Source organism: Eumetopias jubatus, unplaced genomic scaffold, assembly GCF_037043125.1.
Source record: "Eumetopias jubatus isolate StellerSeaLion01/CBP00866 unplaced genomic scaffold, mEumJub1_p1.0 scaffold_86, whole genome shotgun sequence".
NCBI lineage: Eukaryota > Metazoa > Chordata > Mammalia > Carnivora > Otariidae > Eumetopias > Eumetopias jubatus.
This window is the reverse complement of record NW_028274892.1, coordinates 483,326-504,855: the sequence shown is the minus strand read 5'-3', so window position 1 is coordinate 504,855 and position 21,530 is coordinate 483,326. Positions and strand designations below refer to the sequence as shown.

General features: G+C 34.3%; 1 protein-coding gene across 1 annotated transcript; it reads right to left on the bottom strand.

Moving 5' to 3' along the window:
• Positions 1-2,284: 2,284 nt before the first annotated feature.
• LOC148161720 (RNA-binding motif protein, X chromosome-like) lies at positions 2,285-13,061 on the bottom strand. Its single transcript, XM_088020618.1, has 8 exons — positions 12,953-13,061; positions 12,344-12,450; positions 9,686-9,860; positions 7,607-7,759; positions 4,465-4,579; positions 3,452-3,577; positions 3,284-3,372; positions 2,285-2,580 (listed from the first exon to the last, which is right to left on the bottom strand). Exons 1-8 carry the CDS (start codon positions 13,059-13,061, stop codon positions 2,285-2,287), a joined length of 1,170 nt encoding a protein of 389 aa, XP_087876744.1.
• Between the last annotated feature and the right edge of the window lie 8,469 nt (positions 13,062-21,530).

Sequence of the window (21,530 nt, the reverse complement as noted above, 5' to 3'; positions counted from 1 at the left end):
TATGCAACAGAGCATGCATATTGACTCTTGAATCAATAAACGCAGGAAACTAGCTGGTGTGGCCTTGTTTCAATGTAGTTTCTAAAGGCAGCTGCTTAGTATGCTTTAAGAGAAACCGGTTTTAGTGACTAGTCAATAACAGAACATAATTATTTAACTTTGGCTCAAAGTTTTTAATTAGGAATTTTATGTTTGCTGATTTTTAAAGCCAACTAATATAAACCATATGTAAGACTGACTCAACATTACAGCTCCCTATATTATGTATGTATAGAGAAAACTTAAAAAAGAGGTCCAATTTAAATAAATTTCTACTCAGGATTTTTCATTCTCTGGATTACAAATAAATTTAACTACCCCCTGAGAATTATGTTCCTGTGAAAACTTTAAGGGGATAGTCTTTCAGCTCTGGTTATGAATTTTCATTCAGTGTTTACTCAGACTTGTTCCGCAGTGGAGGAGAAATTTTATCTTTTGGGTTATTACTCTCATTCCCACATAACTTCTATTACCATAATGACAACATCTTGACAAGAAATCTTCCTGGAGTTCAAAGCCCCCACCCAGATCAGAATGTCACAGATGCTATTTTCTGTCTCCCCACTGTTAAAATAGGCAAGAATGCTGGGAAATTTGTATTCTTGTTCAACCTTCATGATCCTACCTCATTGGTGCAGGAAAACACCTTCCTCACAGTAAAAACTTCACCCATACAAGGATGGCAATGGTTCCTTTGAAAAATATTTTTATCCTATTTGTGGTTAAGGTTTTCAAATTAACTCATCTTTCAAGTATTCCTATTGCTGATCTTCATCATTTACTCATGGAAAATAATCCTTCCTCCTGTTAAGATTAGTTTGTATTTTTTTAACAACTATTTGAGAGAGAGTGAGAGCTCAAGCACAAACAGGGGGAAGGGGCAGAGAGAGAGGGAGAAGCAGACTCCTGGCTGAGCAGGGAGCCTGAGCCAGGGATGGATCCCAGGACCCTGAGATAATGACCTAAGCCAAAGGCAGATGCTTAACCGACTGAGCCACCCAGGTGCCCTTAGTCTGTATTTTTAAGAATCATTAGATGTTAAACATTTGGAGCTACTTGTGAAGTGATTTGTTCAGTTTTCATTTCAGTCCAAAATTTGGGTTTGCTTTTTCCTTTTGTCCCTTTTTACCATTTCAGTATCATAAGGTAGATTTTTAATTTAGTAAACCTTTATGCTCCAGCAGTATGTAAATTTTCGCTTATGCTTTTCCTAAAAAAAAAAAAAAGTAATTTTCCAGTAGTTTTCCAAACTCAATTTGGCAGGCTTATCAAAGCTTTTAGACGCTCAGCTTCCACAACTAAAAGAGTATTTTTTTTCCTATTCATGATTTTCACCTAATTTTATTGATAACTCCATGTTTATAGGAGTATATACGAAGCCTTTGAGTTACATTTTCAAATAGTCCAAGACAGAGTTAATGAGTAATTCCAAAGATAAAAATCTGTTTATCAATATTTTTGTTTACCAATATTTTTAAATCTAGGAGCACTTATTTCATTGTATCTTAATACTCTGTAAAGTTAACTGGTTCAAGTTTTGATCTAGGTGGAAAACTGTTTTCATTACCATTATTCCCACTCTGGTCATTTGGTGCTTTAATCTGGTTAAGAAAATAGATGCTTAATTTATTTCTTAAACTTTTGTATCCTCCTATATCTAATTTTTCTTTTAACTAACACCACTCTTTTAGGAGGACTTTAGAGTAATGAGGCAAACGCAAACTTTTGTAGCCCTTTTGGAGATTTTGTAAACCTTTTATACATTTATGTTTACAAACAACAACACATTAATTGGCTTAGTATGCCCAAGTGGCACAGCTTCCTGTGCAGAAGTACCATACTGCTTTATATTGTATGCTTATATTCAGACATAAAAAGGAAATTTTAGGGAAACAGTGCAATTCACCTTCCACAGAAATTTGGTTTCCTGATTTTTCTTTTGCTTTCACTTTTTTAACCCAATAATAAAATTAGACAAGAAATCCCATTTCATGGAAATTTTTACTCCAAAAATTTTAACAATGCAGACATTACATTCAAGCAACTTATCTAGTTTTCATCAATTACATTAGCAATCATGAAATTACTTTGTATACTTTTTTATCTTACCCATCTTATCCAAAAATTCATGGAGGGCAACTTAACATATGCCTTTCCCCATTAAATAACATTTTTCATTAATTCTATAGTAACAGAAAAAAAGTAGTTAAATTTCCTCTTTGACAAAAAATTGGTACAGAACTTTTTAATATCTGCTACGGTCTCCTCTTTCAGATCGGTTTCCCCCATGACCTCCTCCGGAAGCCCCACAACTTGAGCTATCATATGACTCATGAGAAGGGTACACCCTATCCATAGAGGGTGGGAAGCCTCGTTCTTGTCTGCCACCATGCTCACGACTTATGTAGAGATCACTCCGGCTGCTTGAGTAACTTTCCCGACCTCCACAATATCCATCACGTGTGCTGCTATAATCATAGCGACTGCTTCGACCATAAGTCAGAGGGGGCCCACGTGCAGGCTGTGCACCACGGGAGCTACCTGTAAGGTCAATGATCAAGTAAAAAAACTAACTACATTACAATTTTTGTGGCATCGTTACTCCATGAACCTAATTTAAGTACTGTATTTGGAAGAAATATGTTTTTATTAATTTAAAAGGAAATGTAAATGTAACATGCATGTTTTATGTTAAATAATTTGAAGTAAATGTGCTGTCAGTTTCTGAAAATGGGCTGAAATTATGACCTTCATATTTTTCTTATATTCCATATTGTTAAACACTCTCCCTTGTTAGTTAAAAATGTTAAAATGATTTTGATAAGATGCCAATTTGATGAGACTGCCAATTTACCATTAAAAGTAACCTGTTAGTTTAAATGGCCTATTAAAATAGTAATTCAAAGATCTTCGAACTAATAAAAGGCCATACTGTGGTTATGCCTTTAGAATTAGAAGTAACATTATATACTCAACAATCTGGCTTGTAAAATCTAATTGCATGAGTTTTAAGTAACAACTGAACTTTTTTTAATTTTTTTTTATTAAAGATATTATTTATTTGAGAGAGAGAATGAGAGACAGAGAGCATGAGAGGGAAGAGGGTCAGAGGGAGCAGCAGACCCTCCGCTGAGCAGGGAGCCCGATGTGGGACTTGATCCCGGGACTCCAGGATCATGACCTGAGCCGAAGGCAGTCGCTTAACCAACTGAGCCACCCAGGTGCCCCACAACTGTACTCTTACCATAACTCTCATATGATTCTCTGTAAGAGTCTCCACTTGAAGGTTCAGAATACTCTCTATCACGACCACCACCATAGCCATCACGATCACTAAATTTAAAAAAAATAGGCATTAATGTAACAAGAAGTATAAACAGCTATTTGATAAAAATTTAAATTTTCATAGTACCTATATCCTCTAGAGTAATGTTCATCCCGAGAACGCGAATGGCCATAGTAACGGTATGCATAGTCTCTAGATGGTGGAGCATAATTCTTGGTGTCTCGGGAACTTGGATAATCTCTGCTCGAATAACTCAAATAAAGCAGCAAATTTTAAAAGTGCAGTTTCTTATATCCAAAATATATATAAAAAACTCTGACAATAAAAAGTCTTTTTTCAACAGGCAGACTTGAATACGCTTTTCTATAAAGAAGATACACAAATGGCCAACAAGTACGTGAACAGATGCTCAATCAGTCATTAGGTAAAATTCAAATCAAAACACAAACTAGTCACTGCTTCACCCACCTATTATATTGGCTATAATTTAAAAAAAAACAGAAAATATTAAATGATAGTAATGTAAAGAAATCAGAATCTGTATATTGATAATAAAAATGTATAATAAGTGCAGTTCTTGTGGGAAAGGCTGGTGGTTCCTTAAGAAATTACAGAATTACAATAGGACCCAAAAATTCCACACCTAAGTATATGCCCCAAAGAACTGAAAACAGGTATTTAAATATTTGCAGATCAATGTTCACAACATAATATGGTGGAAATATCCCAGACTGTTAATTGCATATACAAAGGAATATAAAAACCCATAAAAAAATCCATAGTAAGAATTCACGCTACAATGCATGTTTCTTGCAAACATTTGTGCTAAATAAGCCAGACACAAAAAGTTAAAACGGTTTGATTCCATTAGTATAATCTATGCAGAATAGGTAAATCCAGAGACAGAACACAGATTGGTGTTTGTGAGGCCTTGGAAGCAGGTAGAGGTAACATTAAGGGTTATCTGTGGATGATAACAGTGTTTTGGTACTACATAAAGATAGTAGTTGTTTAACACTGTAAATGTACTGTTACTGAATTATTAACCTTAAAATATTTAATTTTGTTAGTGAATTTCACTTCCACAAAAACAAAAATCCACTATAACTTAACAGTTTATATACTTTGTTTTCCTTTACCTATCTTTGGTATTGTAACCATCATCTCTTGGTGAAATATAGTCATCTCTCCGGGAAGACACTGGCGCTCTGCGTGAAGGACCTCTATAATTCTCTCTCCCATGTGATGGTGGCCCTTTAATTTAAAAATTCTTAAGTAAGTATCTCAATAACTTTTATAAAAAAGAAAAATTCAAAACACAGATTTCTTTCCACAATTCTTAAAGATTTCTCCCTTAAGATACTATTTATGATTATTTTTGTCTGCTTTTTACATATTCCTGAATGTCTCATCTTCTGGTATCTTCCCTCCCTATGTAAATTTTGCATAATCTTAAATTACCATCAGTATGTAAAAAAAAAACTTCTAAACATAAACAATTTCAGTAGCTACTTCCACCAATTCAATGATTCAATCTGCCTCTTTACTTTCACTTGTCAGCTTTTCTTCTCTATTTGTCAATGTCTTACTAAGTCCATCCCTTGTCCAGGTTACTTCCGAGTCCATTAGACATGCTTGAGCTGTTCAATATACTCTCCATTATAATGGTCCCACTGCAGCCAATCTATTCTTTTCCATATTCAATAGGCTGGCAGTGACGTCCCATGCTAGTTAAAATGTTTCAATTGCTCCCCAAAGATCACAGTACTTATTAAGCTATCACAATTTAGTGTCAAACTTTTTTCCCATTTACCTTATGTCTTTTCATAACTTTTGTAAGTTTCAAGATTCCCTGTATATTTTGTCTTTTACCCTTGTATACATGCGAACACCATCAAGAATCACTATCAAGAATACTTCCTTATTGTTACAAGTATTAACACAGCAAAGGGATTTATAAGTCACTTTAACGTAATAATTACCCCATTATTCATCACTTTCCTTTGTCTTCTATACAGCCACCTCATTCTAATTAAACATGTTTATTTTATACATCCTTGTTTTTTTTTAAAGTTTTTATTTATTCATGAGAGACACGGAGAGAGAGAGAAGCAGAGGGAGAAGCAGGCTCCCAAGGAGCAGGGAGCCCGATGAGGGACTCGATCCCAGGACCCTGGCATCATGACCTGAGCCGAAGGCAGACGCTTAACCATCCGAGCCACCCAGGCGCCGTTTTCTTTTTTCTTAAAACAATCTCTCTGCTGCATGAAACGAACTGTGCCTCTTCCTGCTTTCATTATTGTCATCATTTTCTATTTACTGCCCCCAACTGCAAAACTTCTAGTACCTTGTATACATGATGTACCTACCCTGCTTTCTCTACCACTCTGCTCATTTACAATGCTGTTTTCCTTTAATTCCTAAATGTTCCTGGTATCACCTAAATATTTCCCATGGCTTTCTATATTCCACTGTTCCTTCATGGCCAGTGTTTCTCAAAAAGCTTAAACAAGAAATTCACATAGAGTGAATCATTCAGTCATTAAAACTGCTCCAGCTGAAAGATATTATTCTTTCCTTTATTTCTTTTTATCTTCATACTGTTCATGAGTATTAACATGCAAAACCTTCAAACTGTTTACTAACGGAAATACATAGGTATCTTTTTTCTGCTAAAAAAAAGTATTGATTTCAATTCACCCCACTCACACCAACAATGTTATCTTTCCTTCGGGCATTAGATGCCAAATTCTTTACATATATTTTCTAATTTATCATACCAAGTGGCTTAGTTTTGTAATGATGGCAGTGATGATGTCTAGTGTTTTATTAGCAATACTGTTTAAGAGGTAATTTGGGAAAGTAATGTACCCCTTCCTAGATATGCAACTTTCTCCCATATGTAATGTTATCTTCACATGCTAAGTAAATTATTCCTAGTTCCTAGAATTAAGCCCTCACCCTCCAATTTTTTTTCTCCTAATTCTTTCATTGGAAACGTGTAGGCTTCTTCTGTATTTAAGACAACAGCAAATTACACTTAGCTTTGTGAAAGGTAAATTTGATAATGTCAACTTCTACCATAAGATTTAAAGAGCAATGTCGAATTAAAAGAACTGAAGTTTTCATTCTCTAAATCTGAAGATATAGTGTTTATTTCTTCACTAAGACGTTCTTTACCCTCTTGATTCCTACTCTGTTCAATCCAAGATCTTACACCTTCTCAAAGTTATCTGTTCTTATATTTGATGCTACTCACCTCTTGCGTTCTTTAAATTCTCTCAAGTATTTTCAGTTCCCTAAGGATTGTTATCTTACAGTTTAAATCATCTCTCCATCAAACTTGGTGGTGAACTTTTATCTTCCACATATGACATAACTAAATTACAATAGCTTCATAAATATATGCACTCCTATGATTTCCAATTTAGATTATTTAAAGTTTATAAGTCTATTTATTTATTAAATTTTATTAAGTCTATCAAGCCTTGTTTAAATAACCAAAACCCACAGTGATCTCTGTTCATCTAGATAACAAAATATTTTCTATTTCTTTATCATGAATACTTAATATTAGATATTTCCTTCCTAATGAGAGAATTCTTGGAAGTAAAGAATGTATCTCACATGTATTTATATATTTCTTAGTATTCTCACAAAATGAAAAGAATGCCTTGCACATAATTATGATTTTAAAACTGAACTTTCTAGTAAGTTTTAGATTAGGACATCACTAGCGCACATACTTTCAAAGAACTCATGCTGAGATTAAGTGTGTATCCATCATCATCTGCATTTAAATCAGATCTTTTTAGTAAAGCACCATCATGGTCCAAACACAGAAAGAAAAAACAATATGGCAAGTTGCATTTATTGTTTATAAACTAATTAATGACTAATAAACCCGGTGATCAAAATACACAGCTACGCTACACATCAAAATATTCTCATAGGACATTGTGATTTTCAAGAATATCTTGATCTTGAAATCATGCAAAAAACAAACAAACAAACAAAAAACCTGCTGACCAAAGCATGTTATACCAGGAACTTTAAAAAATGAAGAGGGGTTCTACAACAAATGTAGACTTAATAGGAATGCTTTTCCCCACTGTTTGTTAATCACCTACTACACCTATAATTAGAAGCTGAAGAATTAGATCCTAACCAAAAATAAGCAGTGATCCATAAATACACCCATATACTTTATTTTCCATTGCGCTTCTTGAAATCAACTTCTTAAAATAGATGATTTTCATTCAGAAGGATTCACAGCATTACCTCTTCCTCCAATTCCTCTGTTGCTACGCCCGGGAGCAGAAGGAGCAGATCTTTTAGGAGGAGGACCTCCACTTCTTGAAGATGGGCCTCTTTTAACTGGAAAGCGTCCCTTGGAAGAACTCACGTTGAGGTTAAGAGTACATTCTCCAACATCTGTGTTTAAATGAAATCTTTTTAGGAAAGTACAATCAACATTTTTTAAATGATGAAGGTTCATTGTTTAAAAATCTTTACTAAACAATGTTATGGTCTTAAGGATTCAGATTTGTATAAATAACCTTGTTTTCTTACATGATATACATAAATACAAATCAAAGGCTTATTGTGAAAGTTATTTTGGAAAACCTAGAAAAACTCAAGAAGCATTTTATATTCACATTAATGAGACACATTTGGGAAAAACTGAAGGGGTGGGGAAAAATGGTAAATAATTGCTCAAGTAATCCTCATGTGAAGAAATCTACTTTAAAATCATATAATACATAGGCACAAATCAAAATATTTTTAAAAATCTAAAGGAGAAGATACATCAAAAACTCATTACCTGAAAGTGTTAACACATACAATTCTTACAATGCACTTAATAGTCAACAAAAATTTATGTTATGTTCAATTTTACTGGTATTTTAAGAAATGCATATTAAATCATTAAAAATCATTTTACTTTTCTAAACTAGAAAAACGTTTAGATATATTCCCATTCCTTGGTATTGTCATAGGTTAAAAAAATGAGTATTCTTATACACGGCAGAAATAGGTAAAATTTTTTCAGTATCAGCTTCGTGAATAAAACAAAATTGCTTCTAAATGGGACAAATCTGAGGCGCCTAGGTGGCTCAGTCCTTAAGTGTCTGCCTTCGGCTCAGGTCATGGTCCCAGGGTCCTGGGATCGAACCCCGCACAGGGCTCCCTGCTCAGCAAGGAGCCTGCTTCTCCCTCCCCCACTACCCCTGCTTGTGTTCCCTCTCTCGCTGTGTCTCTCTGTTTCAAATAAATGAAACAAAATCTTAAAAAAATTAAAATAAATGGGACAAATCTTACAATTCTACTTTAGGAGACAATTTCCTAAATATCACACTGATTTTCAAGAACAGAATCTAAACGTTTGATTTTTAAGGACCGGTTAACAGAAGGAACAAAGTTTATTCAACAAACAGGAAGTGACCCCATTTCATACTGAGTAAAAAGTCTTCTCTGAAAAGTTCATAAATAGCATTTTCAATGACTCATTCTCCCTCCAACACACACAACAAAGATAAATTCGTATTTGTGTAGCAGTGGCTTTTAACCTTTCTCTGAGTAAAGACATCTTCCAAAATCTAAAGAAAGCTCTAGATATTTCCCCAAATGCAAGTTTCACTAACAAGAGACCAAGGCAGAAAACCTTCGCATTGATGTTTGCACAAACATATGTGGAAAATAAATCCTGCAGTCTGAATTTAGTTTGAAATTTATGCCATTTCACTGCAAGGTTATATTTTTGCACACTATTTCAAGCATTTTAGAACTATAATTCCTTAGCCTTTAGAAAATAACATAATAAAAAGAAAAAAAGGAAAGAAAAAAGAAAAAATGTGATAAAATAACACTGTAAAGGAAATATCTATGGAAATATAAATAATCTGAAAAAATCATCTAATAAACAAATTTTCAAAGGAAGCATTACATTCAGTTAAATGAATACATTGATTTTAAATGATTAGGTATACATTTCTAAGGCAGGAATTTCTCTAAATTATCCTTTTGTAAAAATCATAAATTATTGGTCTGGATAATTATTGTAAATTTTCAACTCATCAGTTAGGTCTTGGCAAATGGCAATAAATACAATGATAACAAAACTGAGAAACCAAATTTGTGAGGCCATGTTTTGTCTGAATGGCTGAAGACAAATATAGCAATAAAGTGTCATGTTTTCATCATTAAAAAAGAGTAGTATTTCAATTATGATTGTTAATTCCTCATCTAATGAATCTTAGTTTATTATGCTCATAAAAGATGTAAATAAATACTGATGTATTTCCATACATTCAAACTTACTGTTTTCCAGTGTTCCATCCTTATATTTTAAAACATTACCCAAGTGTCCTCCACATGAGGAACGCCCTCTTGCTCCTCCACTTCCTCCTCTTCCACATCTCACACTTCTTGGATGGCCTCCGTTTCTTGGATGAGGTGGTGGCTTCCATCTTCCACCACTTTCAAAAGATAGTTTGTTGGCTTGCTCCACTTTAATTGTTTTTCCATCCAAAGACTAAAGACATTAAGTAGAATATCGGTAACATTACACCAATTTAACGAATTTTACAAATCTACTCATTACTGAAACTAAAATCAAGTTCAAATAAGAAAATAATGACCAGGTCCTTCACCTGCCAAATATGAGACATTTAACTAATAATTGCCTTCCATTAAGTCATCTAACACAACTGTATTATTAAAACTTCTTGAAATACCATCCAGCATCAAAAAGAAGAGCTCTCACATTTCATGAAAATATACATTTTCTAATGTATAACTCACTTTATTTTTGGATTTCTAGCATTTAAATTTTCCAGTGTCCCGAAGGTATATAAAACAATGTGTACTGTCATTTAGAAAAAAAGTTACTATTACTTATTCAAAATGATTGTTTATATTCTGTACAACTTTTTGGTATCTGTTCTGCTAAAAATTAAAAGGAAATAATCCTAATATGATTGCAGCTGTATTTACCGTAGTTATATTAACTTTCTTTGCTTTTTCTCTTTTAATAGAACATTTATTTGGTCTTTAATGTTTTGCCATACTCTGTTCTTACCCAGCTTTGCTTTAAACATGTTCCTAGAAAACAACTTTTTAATATAGTACTTATTCTCATTTTTCAAATTAAATTTCTTAACTTCCCGAAAATTTCAGAATTGTTTATCTTTCACAGGGGCCAACACGATTTTTAATAACATAACTTTTAATAATTATCCCACATAAAACATTCTGGTCATTTTGTGTTACATACAGAAAAGAGTCTTAAATCCTAAATTCCTACCAAGACTTCTGGTAGGTATGGGCCCTAGGCCAATAGAAATAGCCACAAATAGCAGTCCCCACACCAGGGACTCATTCGGTATTTCTGGGTCCAAAATATTTCCTGCAAAGTTATTCATGGCTGCTTCCTTTATAAAACGCAGGATTCAGCTAACACCTCTTGATCTTCATGGATAAAAACACTGTCCACTACCCGTACAAGTTCTAACTAGATTACTAACTTTATTTCTTATCAAAGTTCTTGTACTAACCATATTAATTCTTATTTAAAGAGTTCTTATCTTTCATCCTCAAATACAAGAAAACAGGTACTTTGATTTACAACCATCACTCAGTTGCTTTATCAAAGGCTAATACCTAAGCACTCAATAAAACGTCTGCTGAAAAAAATTAGAAATAAAGTCTACACAAACTCACGGCCTTGTTCTTAAAAACCAGAACACAAAAGAATCATCAATTGCTTTAAATAATTTACCTCTGTACACAACACAAAAACCTCAGCCAAATCCAACTTCTACATGCTAACAATCATAAAATATAAAAGCAAAGTAAAAAAAGGTCAGTATGTCGTGATAGCCTGCTTTGTACCAGAAACCAATCTACAAGGGAAAAAAGAAAACTAACATATGTATTCCACACTGTGAACTTAAGAAGTCCTGCTAATAATTTAAAAATGAACGTAATCAATACAATAAAAATAAAATAAATTAAAAAATAAAATAACTGAAAAGTTTATAAAATGAACTTAATTTATAGTATTATGAGTATAAAAAGATACTACCTACAGATAAGACATAAAATTTTGGAGTAAATATGCAATTTGAGTTTTTGAAGCTGAAAATGCTAGGGCTGACCCAGGTCTTGACCAGTCCAAAAAATACTGGGAATAGCTTAAAGAATAATAAAGCCATAAAACAGATTAGGATAATCTAAGAAATGAAGAAACCAAAAATTCTAGAATGGAGTGACCCGGAGTGCGATAAAGTATTCAGTATTTTAACAGAATCACTGAAAAACTTAAAAGTATATAGAAGACACGTAACTACTGGATTTTAAGGTCCAGAAAGAAAAAGAGTATCTGCTTTATTCATTAGTACATTAAAATCTGGATCAAAATAAACCCTCAACCACTATAATAAAATAATCACGTACCAAATTTACAAAAAATACTGGTAACTGAATGAAAACTTACTAAAGAAAGAAGAGCAAGATTAGGTGCAGGTGACCAGATAATTATTTTGATCACCACATCAACAGTTTACTCATTATTATTTTTTTTCCTCAAGAATTGAATGCCTGTATGAATGTAAAGTTTCTGCTCAAGTATTAACTTTTTCAAGAATTGTTTTCCCCAAAAAACAGGAATTAATCTTTCCTATTTGTCTTCCTAAGCTTTTATGCTACAGAAACACTTCCATGAATTTCAATAGCTTTTTCTGTTGTATTATTTTGTGCAGGTGTTTTTTTTTTTTTTTTCAATTTTAAATCCTGGAATACTAACATAGAAATACATTAACATACACCGCTAAAGCTAATGTTCATTTCACTCCTTCCAACCACGCTCTCCAGTATTCATGTAACAAAAAGAAGGGTGACAACTAAAGAATTTTGGCATATGCATTATGTGTCGTAAAATACTAGAAAAATAAAAACAATCTAAAAATACTATTCAATGAACTACAGAGCTGGAAAATTTTTAAGAGACTCTCTTACCTTCCAATTCATATCTTTGGCAGCATGTTTAGCATCAGCAGGGCTCTCAAATGTAATAAAATCAAAGCCTCTGGACTTATTTGTTTCCCGATCCTTCATCAGAAGAACTGTAGTGCATATAAAAATTTAATTGGATGTTACATAAAAGTGAACCTTCTTAATATTTTGAAAATTACCAATCCATCCTTGGATGATTTTTTGAAGTCCTTTTTAACTTAACTGATATCCTGGATAGAACAGTAAAAAAAAATTGCAAGTTATTTTAAAATCTTTACATTTTACATCATTATGAGTTGCTAAAAATTAACAGTGAGGAACTCTACAGTTAGCCTATCTTATCCCTTTTCAAAAGCCTACCTCCACAATATACATATTTTATTTATTTGCTCTTCCTTTTTCCCCTTCCCAATAGTAAGAGACTTGTAGGTGTACCCTTTCATTCATTGCTATTATGCTATCCCGATATATAACACAAATACTAATATATTAAAAAAAGGTGCTCAAGAAAGTTTCAAAAACAGAAAAATAATTTTAGCTTAGCTGTTCAATTATATATATTTAATATAATTTACTTTGAACATTTACATAGATGTTGGTTTCAAAATTTACCTTCCACTATGTGACCATATTTCGCAAATACTGCTTCAAGAGTCTTTTCATTAGTCTCGATACTGAGGCCTCCTATAAACAGCTTCCCAGGTGTATCTGCTTCTAACATTTTGCTGTTAAATGCTTGAAAACATATACACATTGCAAAAAATAAATTATAAGCCAAAAAGTTGTATTTTATCAGTGTATGTGAAATTTAGGTGAAATACCGTACATAAGCTCTGTTTTGTTTCTTAAAATGAAACTTGGGTGTCTGCTTGTCTCAGTCAATAGAGCATGTTACACTTGAAAAAAAAAAGATTTTACTTAATTATTTGACAGAGACAGAGCAAGAAAGGGAACACAGGGGGAGTGGGAGAGGGAGAGGCAGGCTTCTCGCCCAGCCAGGAGCCGGATGCGGGGGTCGATCCAGGACCCTGGCATCATGAGCTGAGATGAAGGCAGATGCTTAACGACTGCGCCACCTAGGCGCCTCTAGAGCATGTACTCTTGATGTCAGAGTCATGAGTTCCAGCCCCACACTGGGTGTAGAGATTACTCAAAAATAAATAAAAACTTAAAAATGAATGCCTGGGCAGTTCAGTCGCTTAAGCAGCCGACTCTGTATTTTCCCTCAAGTCATGATCTCAGGTTCTGGCATCGAGGCTCATCCCTCCGCTTCCTCCCGCAACTATCTCCCCTCAACATGCTTAAGATTCTCTCCTCCTTTCCCTCTGTCCCTCCCCCCTTAGAAAGAAATGGAATTTGTAACCTAAAGAGCAAAATGTGCAGTGGCTTAACAAGAAAAATGCTCCACTATCTACAGACATCTGATAAAACCTTGGGTGCAGTATGCAGGCTTCGCTTTTAAAAAATAGTGCGGATTTTTTTAAAGACTTTACTATTTATTTTATTTTATTTGAGAGAGAGAGGGCAGGGAAGAAAAGAAACACAAGCAGGGGAAGCAAGAGAGGGAGAAGCAGGCTCCCCGCTGAGTTAGGAGCTCCACGGGGGACTCCATCACAGTACCTGAGCCGAAGGGAGGCGCTTAACCAACTGAGCCACCTAGGTGCCCATAGTGTGGATTATTTTTAAAACCAAAAAAAAAAAAAAATGCATTTCTGTATCTAAGTTAACATTTTAAGTTTTCTTAAGTGCACATAAATACGTTAATTTTATTTAGTTTCCCCTCGCCCCTCTTTCCATTTATCTTGGTCACATATCAAATAGTCTTTCCTTATAGTAATGTCTCTCTCAAAAGATTTTTAAAATGCTAAGTCATAAAATTAAGGTACGAATTAAAACCTTCGTTAACGGAATTTAAGCCGCGATTATATAGAGAGAAAAGACTTTAGCAAACATTGGCTAAAGCAATTGTGAGATTTTTACCGGATGCTAAAAATTTGAGAATCCTGTGAGGTGAATCAATATTTGGTATCTGATCAGTAAAGTAGAAGTTTGTACTCACAGCGGTTAAATAGTGTGCATATATTTTTCAGTTACCCCCGCATTCAGAGAGAAAACTCGTTACAAAAAAAAAAAAATTCCACATGAATCAAAATGTCGCGCTGGCTATATATCCGACAAACAATCCGCGAGGACGCGCCATAATACAACCGAGAAAAGCCAAGTTAAAACAACAAAACATGTACATCAGGTCATTAAAAAAGCTTCTCAGCCCGACTATAGGGTTCTCTATAGTCGCACATTCCGTCTCAAACTAACATCCACGCATTTTTAACCCATCTCCCCACCATTCACGAACAAACCTCGAGAACTTCACGGACTTTCCACGGCGGCTGCAGGAACACATTGCCGAGCGAATGAAAACCGAAAACGTACCTTCCAATAAAAAGACACCTAACTCCTCTAGATATTCTATGCACATATATTTTTAACTTACATAATGTGTTAAGATACACTGAAAACGCCTGAGAGAAAAATCAAAGTCTGAATTACCACAATTTATCAATTTATAAGACATGATATAGCACTGGCTATTTTTCCTGAGGTATAAATTTGTCTTTCGTCCCTAAAACCCCGAATTCCTCACCTTTTTTATCTCCAGCTCACCTAACGGCTCGCCTCAACCCTCCGCTAAGCGACCACCAGCTCATCTGACCGCTGAGAACAACTGCGCAACCAATTTAACCACGCTAAGGAACCCGGATGTGACTGGATGACGAGCCGCAGAGGAAGTAGGGAATAAGGAGGGTGGGTAACGTGGAAGAGGAGGGAGCCGAGAAACTCCTGAAGGAAAAGCCTGAGGAAAGACAGAAAGAAAAAATGTATTTTCTACTTCCCTTTTATTATTTACTTCTTCCAGTTAAAGTAATCCATGTAAAGGAGAAACTAAATTTTTCCTATCAAATAATCATCCTTATCATTGTCTCAAATATTGGCAGTACACTATCACATGGCGTCTGGTAAAATTTTTAACACTGAAAAGAAAAAAATGATAACAGTGATGAAAAATATAGTAAGAGAAAGGAATAAAAATAGTAACAGTATTTAAGATTTCAAAGCTTCAGTATCTTTGAACTTCACGGATTTGAAAAATGTCATCTTCAATTATCCTCAATAAGTATATACATGTAATGTGTGACCAAACATCTAAAATTAAGAAAAACAACAAATCCCTGAGCTCAGTTTTTCTGACCTCAATCTCTGTGTAATAAACACAATCCTTAATAAATAATTATATGTGGTAAAATGAATTCCTATTCCTGAAAAAAATACTGTTATTAGCTGAGATTATTCCTTCAATTATTCCTTTTAGGAATTCACTTGCAAAATGCAACCTGAGGGAACACACTCAAATAACTACAGAATAAAACTAAAACTTATTTTTGTGAAATACTCTAGAATTTGTCAACACGTATTTTTTTACTTTTTTTTTTTTTTTTTTTACTTCAGTACTTTCACTAATAGTGTGCCTTAAAAAGCAATAGAAAGGAATGACAAAACACCAACACACATGACTGGAGTGGAGAGTAAATTAACAATAGAAAAAAATTAAAAAGAATTATAAAATCTTTGCCATCCTCTTGTAATAATTTATCTCATTTCAAAATGAGATGGCAGATGATTTAAAAAACATAATATTTCAAGAATTATCCAAGAAGAAATAGAAATCCTGAGATAATTATTTCATCGTGAATTCTAAGGGCTAGTCTGAAAAATTTATGCTGTTGATAAATGGAAATAAACACACACACATACATACAATTTTTATAGTATTTTGCTTTTCATATAACTCAGGTGACAAAATCTAAGTATGTCAATTCATTTTACAAACATAACCTCTAAAAATAAGACAAAAGAACAATATGATAATACAAATTATAAATTATGTCAACATAGACATAATTTGTATTTATCTCAAAATTTAGAACTTAAATGATACTATAGATACCAATTTCAGTGCTCATATCTATTTTAAGAAACTTATGTCTGCTAATTTTTATAATATTTCTCAATTATGAAGTACTGAGAATTTTGATGTGTACTATTATAATGAATATACTGTGGATTATATTTGGACCAAAACCTTAATTTCTCATTTCAGTATTTTTCCTTCAGGTAAAACCCGCCAATGAATTTATGCACAAAAGGTAAAGTTATTTTTATACCTATATATTATTTTAGAAAATTGTTTTTAATGACAGATTGGTAAACCATTATTTTTTTTTAAGATTTTATTTATTTATTTGATAGACAGAGACACAGCGAGAGAGGGAACACAAGCAGGGGGAGTGGGAGAGGGAGAAGCAGGCTTCCTGTGGAGCAGGGAGCCCGATGCAGGGCTCGATCCCGTGATCCTGGGATCATGACCTGAGCCGAAGGCAGACGCTTAACAACTGAGCCAACCAGCTGCCCCTTGGTAACCATTCTAACATTATATCCCCACATGTATTATATTCTTACCAGAAATACATTAATTTTCCCATAGCCAGATCAACATTAACAATTACTTTTTTCTCATTTTGTATAGTTAATATGTGCCCTTTCTTGGAGAAATGGATTTTATTCATGAGTTTTACTAATAATGCTATAAGTAATTAAATAATGTATCACTACCAATTGATAATTAATACAAATGAACAACTACTATATAATGCAGTGAAAGGACCTCATTGGGAAAGCACACATAGAAATAATACAATGTGTTTGGTGCCATAAAAAGCATGAGAAAATGCTCCAGTTATTTTTAAAAGGTTATGCAAATAATAGTGACTGTCTCTTTTTTTTGGCTTTTACAACAAAGTTTATTAGCTGTTCTACTCTTTCTCATAAATGGAATGGATAATGTGGATAATCCTTTACAAACCAGTACTCATTTAAAAAACTGTAATGAGGAGGCTGTGAAAAACACATATTTAATAAACAACAACAGTGACTGTCATTTTGTAAACAATTATCAGGATCAGTTTTTTAGATAAAACATCTAAAGATACTGTCTTAGCCGGTTAATGTTTGGAACTCCTATAACATGTTCATTTTGCAAGAAAGGAAACAAAAAGAACTTCAAAACTTTTTCACAATTTCAGGGATCTATCTCTAGAAAAATTATGATTTAAATCTAATGATTAGAACCAGATACTTTGTTGTAAAAGAAAACTGCTAAATCATATATATGGTAAAAATTTACCGAGATGTGTTTTGAGCAAGACTTGAGAAAACGGATTATAACTTATTAGACATGGGGTGCCTGTGTGGCTCAGTTGGTTAAGCGTCTGCATCAGGCTGAGTTTATGATCCCAACATCCTGGGATCAAATCGTGGGGCAGGCTCCCTTGTCAGTGGAGGTACCCCACTCATATTCTTTCTCTCTCTGTCTCAAATAAATAAAATAAAATCTTAAAAAAATAACTTATTAGACATACGATATAAGGAGGATCTTAGGCAGAGACAGCATTTGGGGAGTTGCGGGATTACTAAAAATAGCGCGGAAGAAGACGAAAAAGGGAACATTGTAAAATGTGATTTGCCTGGAAAAAAGTACAGAAGCATGCAATGTTAAAGGCAAAAGACAACCTGCAGGAAAATACTTTTGACCGGAAATATGAATGTCTACAAAATAGAATGCGTCTGTTGATTAACACAACATTATAAAGTAGTCATGCTGACCAAGAATCTAAGCTTCAAAATGTAGGAGTTGTGTGAAATTGAATAAAATACTTAACCTCTTAAATTCACTGAATCTGCAAAACAGAGATAATAATGGAATTATCAAATAGGACTGTTGGGGTAAAGTTAAATAATGTCCTGAGCATACCTTGAGCACAATACCTGAAACATAATAAAGACTCAAACAAAACAAAAGAAAACAAAGGGTGGAAATTATATGATTACCTTTCTATTAAGTGGAGGCCTAAAAGCAACACATTATTTAGGGACTGGTAAACACCATCGAAACTAAATAAGATGAGAATTGAGAGGGAGGCAAACCGTAAGAAATGCTGAACTCTAGGAAGCAAACTGAGGGTTGTTGGAGCAGCGGGTGAGGAGACGGTGGGTAACGGGAATGGGCGTTAAGGAGGGCATTTGATGTAATGAGCACTGGGTGTTAAATGTAACTGATGAATTACTAAATTCAACCTCTGAAACTAATTTTAAAGAATTATATTTTAAAAAGAATTAGCTGCTTTATGGGTGCCTGGGTGGCTCAGTACTTTGAATGTCTGACTTCGGCTGGGGGTCGTGATCCCAGGGTCCTGGGACTGAGCCCCGCGTAGGGCTCCCTACTCAGCGGGAAGCCTGCTTCTCCCTCTCCCACTCCCCCTGCTTGTGTTCCCTCTCTCACTGTGTCTCTCTGTCAAATAAATAAAATCTTAAAAAAAAAGAAAAGAGAAAAAGAATTGGCTGCTTTGGTTGTTTTGCATAAAATGAATCATTATTATGTACTTTCACTAATAATATGGATAAAAAAGCGATAGAAAGGAATGACAGAACACCAACACACATGATTGGAGTGGAGAGTAAATTAACAATAGAAAAAATTAAAAAGAATTATAAGAAATATTTGGCACCCTCTTGTAATAATGGATCTCATTTCAAAATGAGATGACAGATGATTTAAAAAACATAATTTGTCAAGAATTATCCAAGAAGAAATAGAAATCCTGAGATAATAAATTCATTGTGAATTCTAAGGGATAGTCTGAAAAATTTATACTGTTGATAAATGGAAATAAACACACACACATACATACAATTTTTATAGTATTTTGATTTTCGTAGAACTCAGGTGACAAAAGTTAACTATGTCAATTCATTTTAAAATCATAACCTCTAAAAATAAGACAAAAGAACAAGACAATAATACAAATTATAAATTAGGAAGAGGACCAGTTCCTAAATGGAAATAAATACTGCATACCCAATGTTAGAATAAAAGTAAAAATATAATAATTATTTTCTGCTGGATGTTAATAGGAAATGTCTTCCTTTACTTTTAACTTCGTTAACTCAGTTGATTATTGCCACTATACTATGAACTACTATCCTTTTTTTTAAAACGAATTCTTATTCTCATTATAATCATTTCTTCTGGTTTGAAGAAAAAACCTGAAAAATCCTTGGAAATACATGAAGAATGTCTTGAGTATGTGGAGATGAGTATTATAATGTGCCTTCAGTATGACCTTAAATAATGTGAAAATAATATTGAAAATGTGACTGGGTGTGCCTTGGTGTCTCAGTCAATTTAGCTTGATTTCAGCTCAAGTCATGATCTCAGGGTCTTAATATCCAGCCCCACGTTGGGCTCCCTGCTCGGTGAGAGTCAGGTTGGCCCTTTCCCTCCACCCCTCCCCTCACTTGAGCTCATGCCCACGCCTATGCGCTCTCTCTAAAATAAAGAATGGGTTGGGGCGCCTGGGTGGCTCAGTCGCTAGGCGTCTGCCTTCAGCTCAGGTCAGCACCCCAGCGTCCTGGGATTGAGCCCCACATCAGGCTCCCTGCTCAGTGGGAAGCCTGCTTCTCCCTCTCCCACTCCCCCTGCTTCTGGTCCCTCTCTTGCTGTGTCTCTCTCTGTCAAAAAATAAATAAAATCTTTAAAAATAAATGAATAAATAAAATAAAGAAGGGGTGCCTGTGTGGCTCAGTCAGTTCAGCATCTGCCGTCACCTCAGGTCATGATCCCAATGTCCTGGGATCGAGTCCCACATCAGACTCCCTGCTCATCGGGGAGCCTGCTTCTCCCTCTCCCTCTGCTTGTGCTCTGTCAAATAAATAAATGAAATCTTAAAAAAAATATAAGAAAAACAAATCGTTTAGAAAAAGGTGATTGAAAATATTAAAATTGTCACATATATACACCTAATATGAATGTACATGTATTTACTTATATACATTTCTATGTGGGGATATATATGTTATGTCTAAGTATATGTGTACATACAGTTTTTATGCATAATAGTTTTTATGCATAATAAAAATATATAGGGGTGCCTGAATGGCTCAGTCATTAAGTGTCTGCCTTCGGCTCGGGTCATGATCCCAGGGTCCTGGGATCGAGCCCCACATCGGGCTCCCTGCTTGGCAGGAAGCCTGCCTCTCCCTCTCTCACTCCCCCTGCTTGTGTTCCCTTTCTCACTATGTCTCTCTCTGTCAAATAAATAAAATCTTTAAAAAATAAATAAAATAAAATAAAAAATATATAATAACTCATATATATGTATGTTGCATTTCCAGTCAGATTTTACAGTTTGTTTAAAAAAATCAACATTTCAAAAAAAATCAACAATCAAGAATAGTTTATTTTCTTATTTTTTATTTTTTTAAAAGATTTATTTATTTATTTTGAGAAAGTGAGAATGAGAGAGAGAGAGAGTACATAAGAGCGGGGAGGGTTAGAGGGAGAAGCAGGGCCCTCGCCGAGCAGGGAGCCCGATGCGGGACTCGATCCCGGGACTCCAGGATCATGACCTGAGCCGAAGGCAGTTGCTTAACCAACTGAGCCACCCAGGCGCCCCACAATCAAGAATAGTTTAGAGAACATTGTGTATTAAGGAGGATTATAGAGTTATAGTAAATGAAATGACTTGTGTGTACATTATCAAGAGTGACAATCAAAAACTGTGTACATAATAATAAAAGAACAACTGATATGTTACATTATTAGAAGATAAAGCAGAATCAATATATTTTGCTAGGGATTTTGAAGAAATATTGTGAGTAGAGGAAGGTGTTGAATTATATTACATGAATAAATATAAGGAACAAAATTCAAACAATAAGGAACTATATAGGATAATTAACCTGGCTTAAAATCAAATAGAAAAAAATAAGAATTGAAGGGGAAGCTTTTTTAAAAGACTCTTTCTTAATAAAATATTTTATTTATTTATTTGACAGAGAGAATGGACAAGCAGGGGGAACTGCAGGCAGCGGGAGAGGGCGAAGTAGACTCCCCACTGAGCAGGGAGCCTGATGTGGGACTTGAACCCAGGCCCCTGAGATCATGACCTGAGCCAAAGGCAGACACCCAGCTGACTGAGCCACCCATGTGCCCCTTAAAAGACTCTTAAACGTATACAAGCCAATAACAATGTTCAATTCTTATTGGATTCTATTTCAAAGAAACCATTGAAAT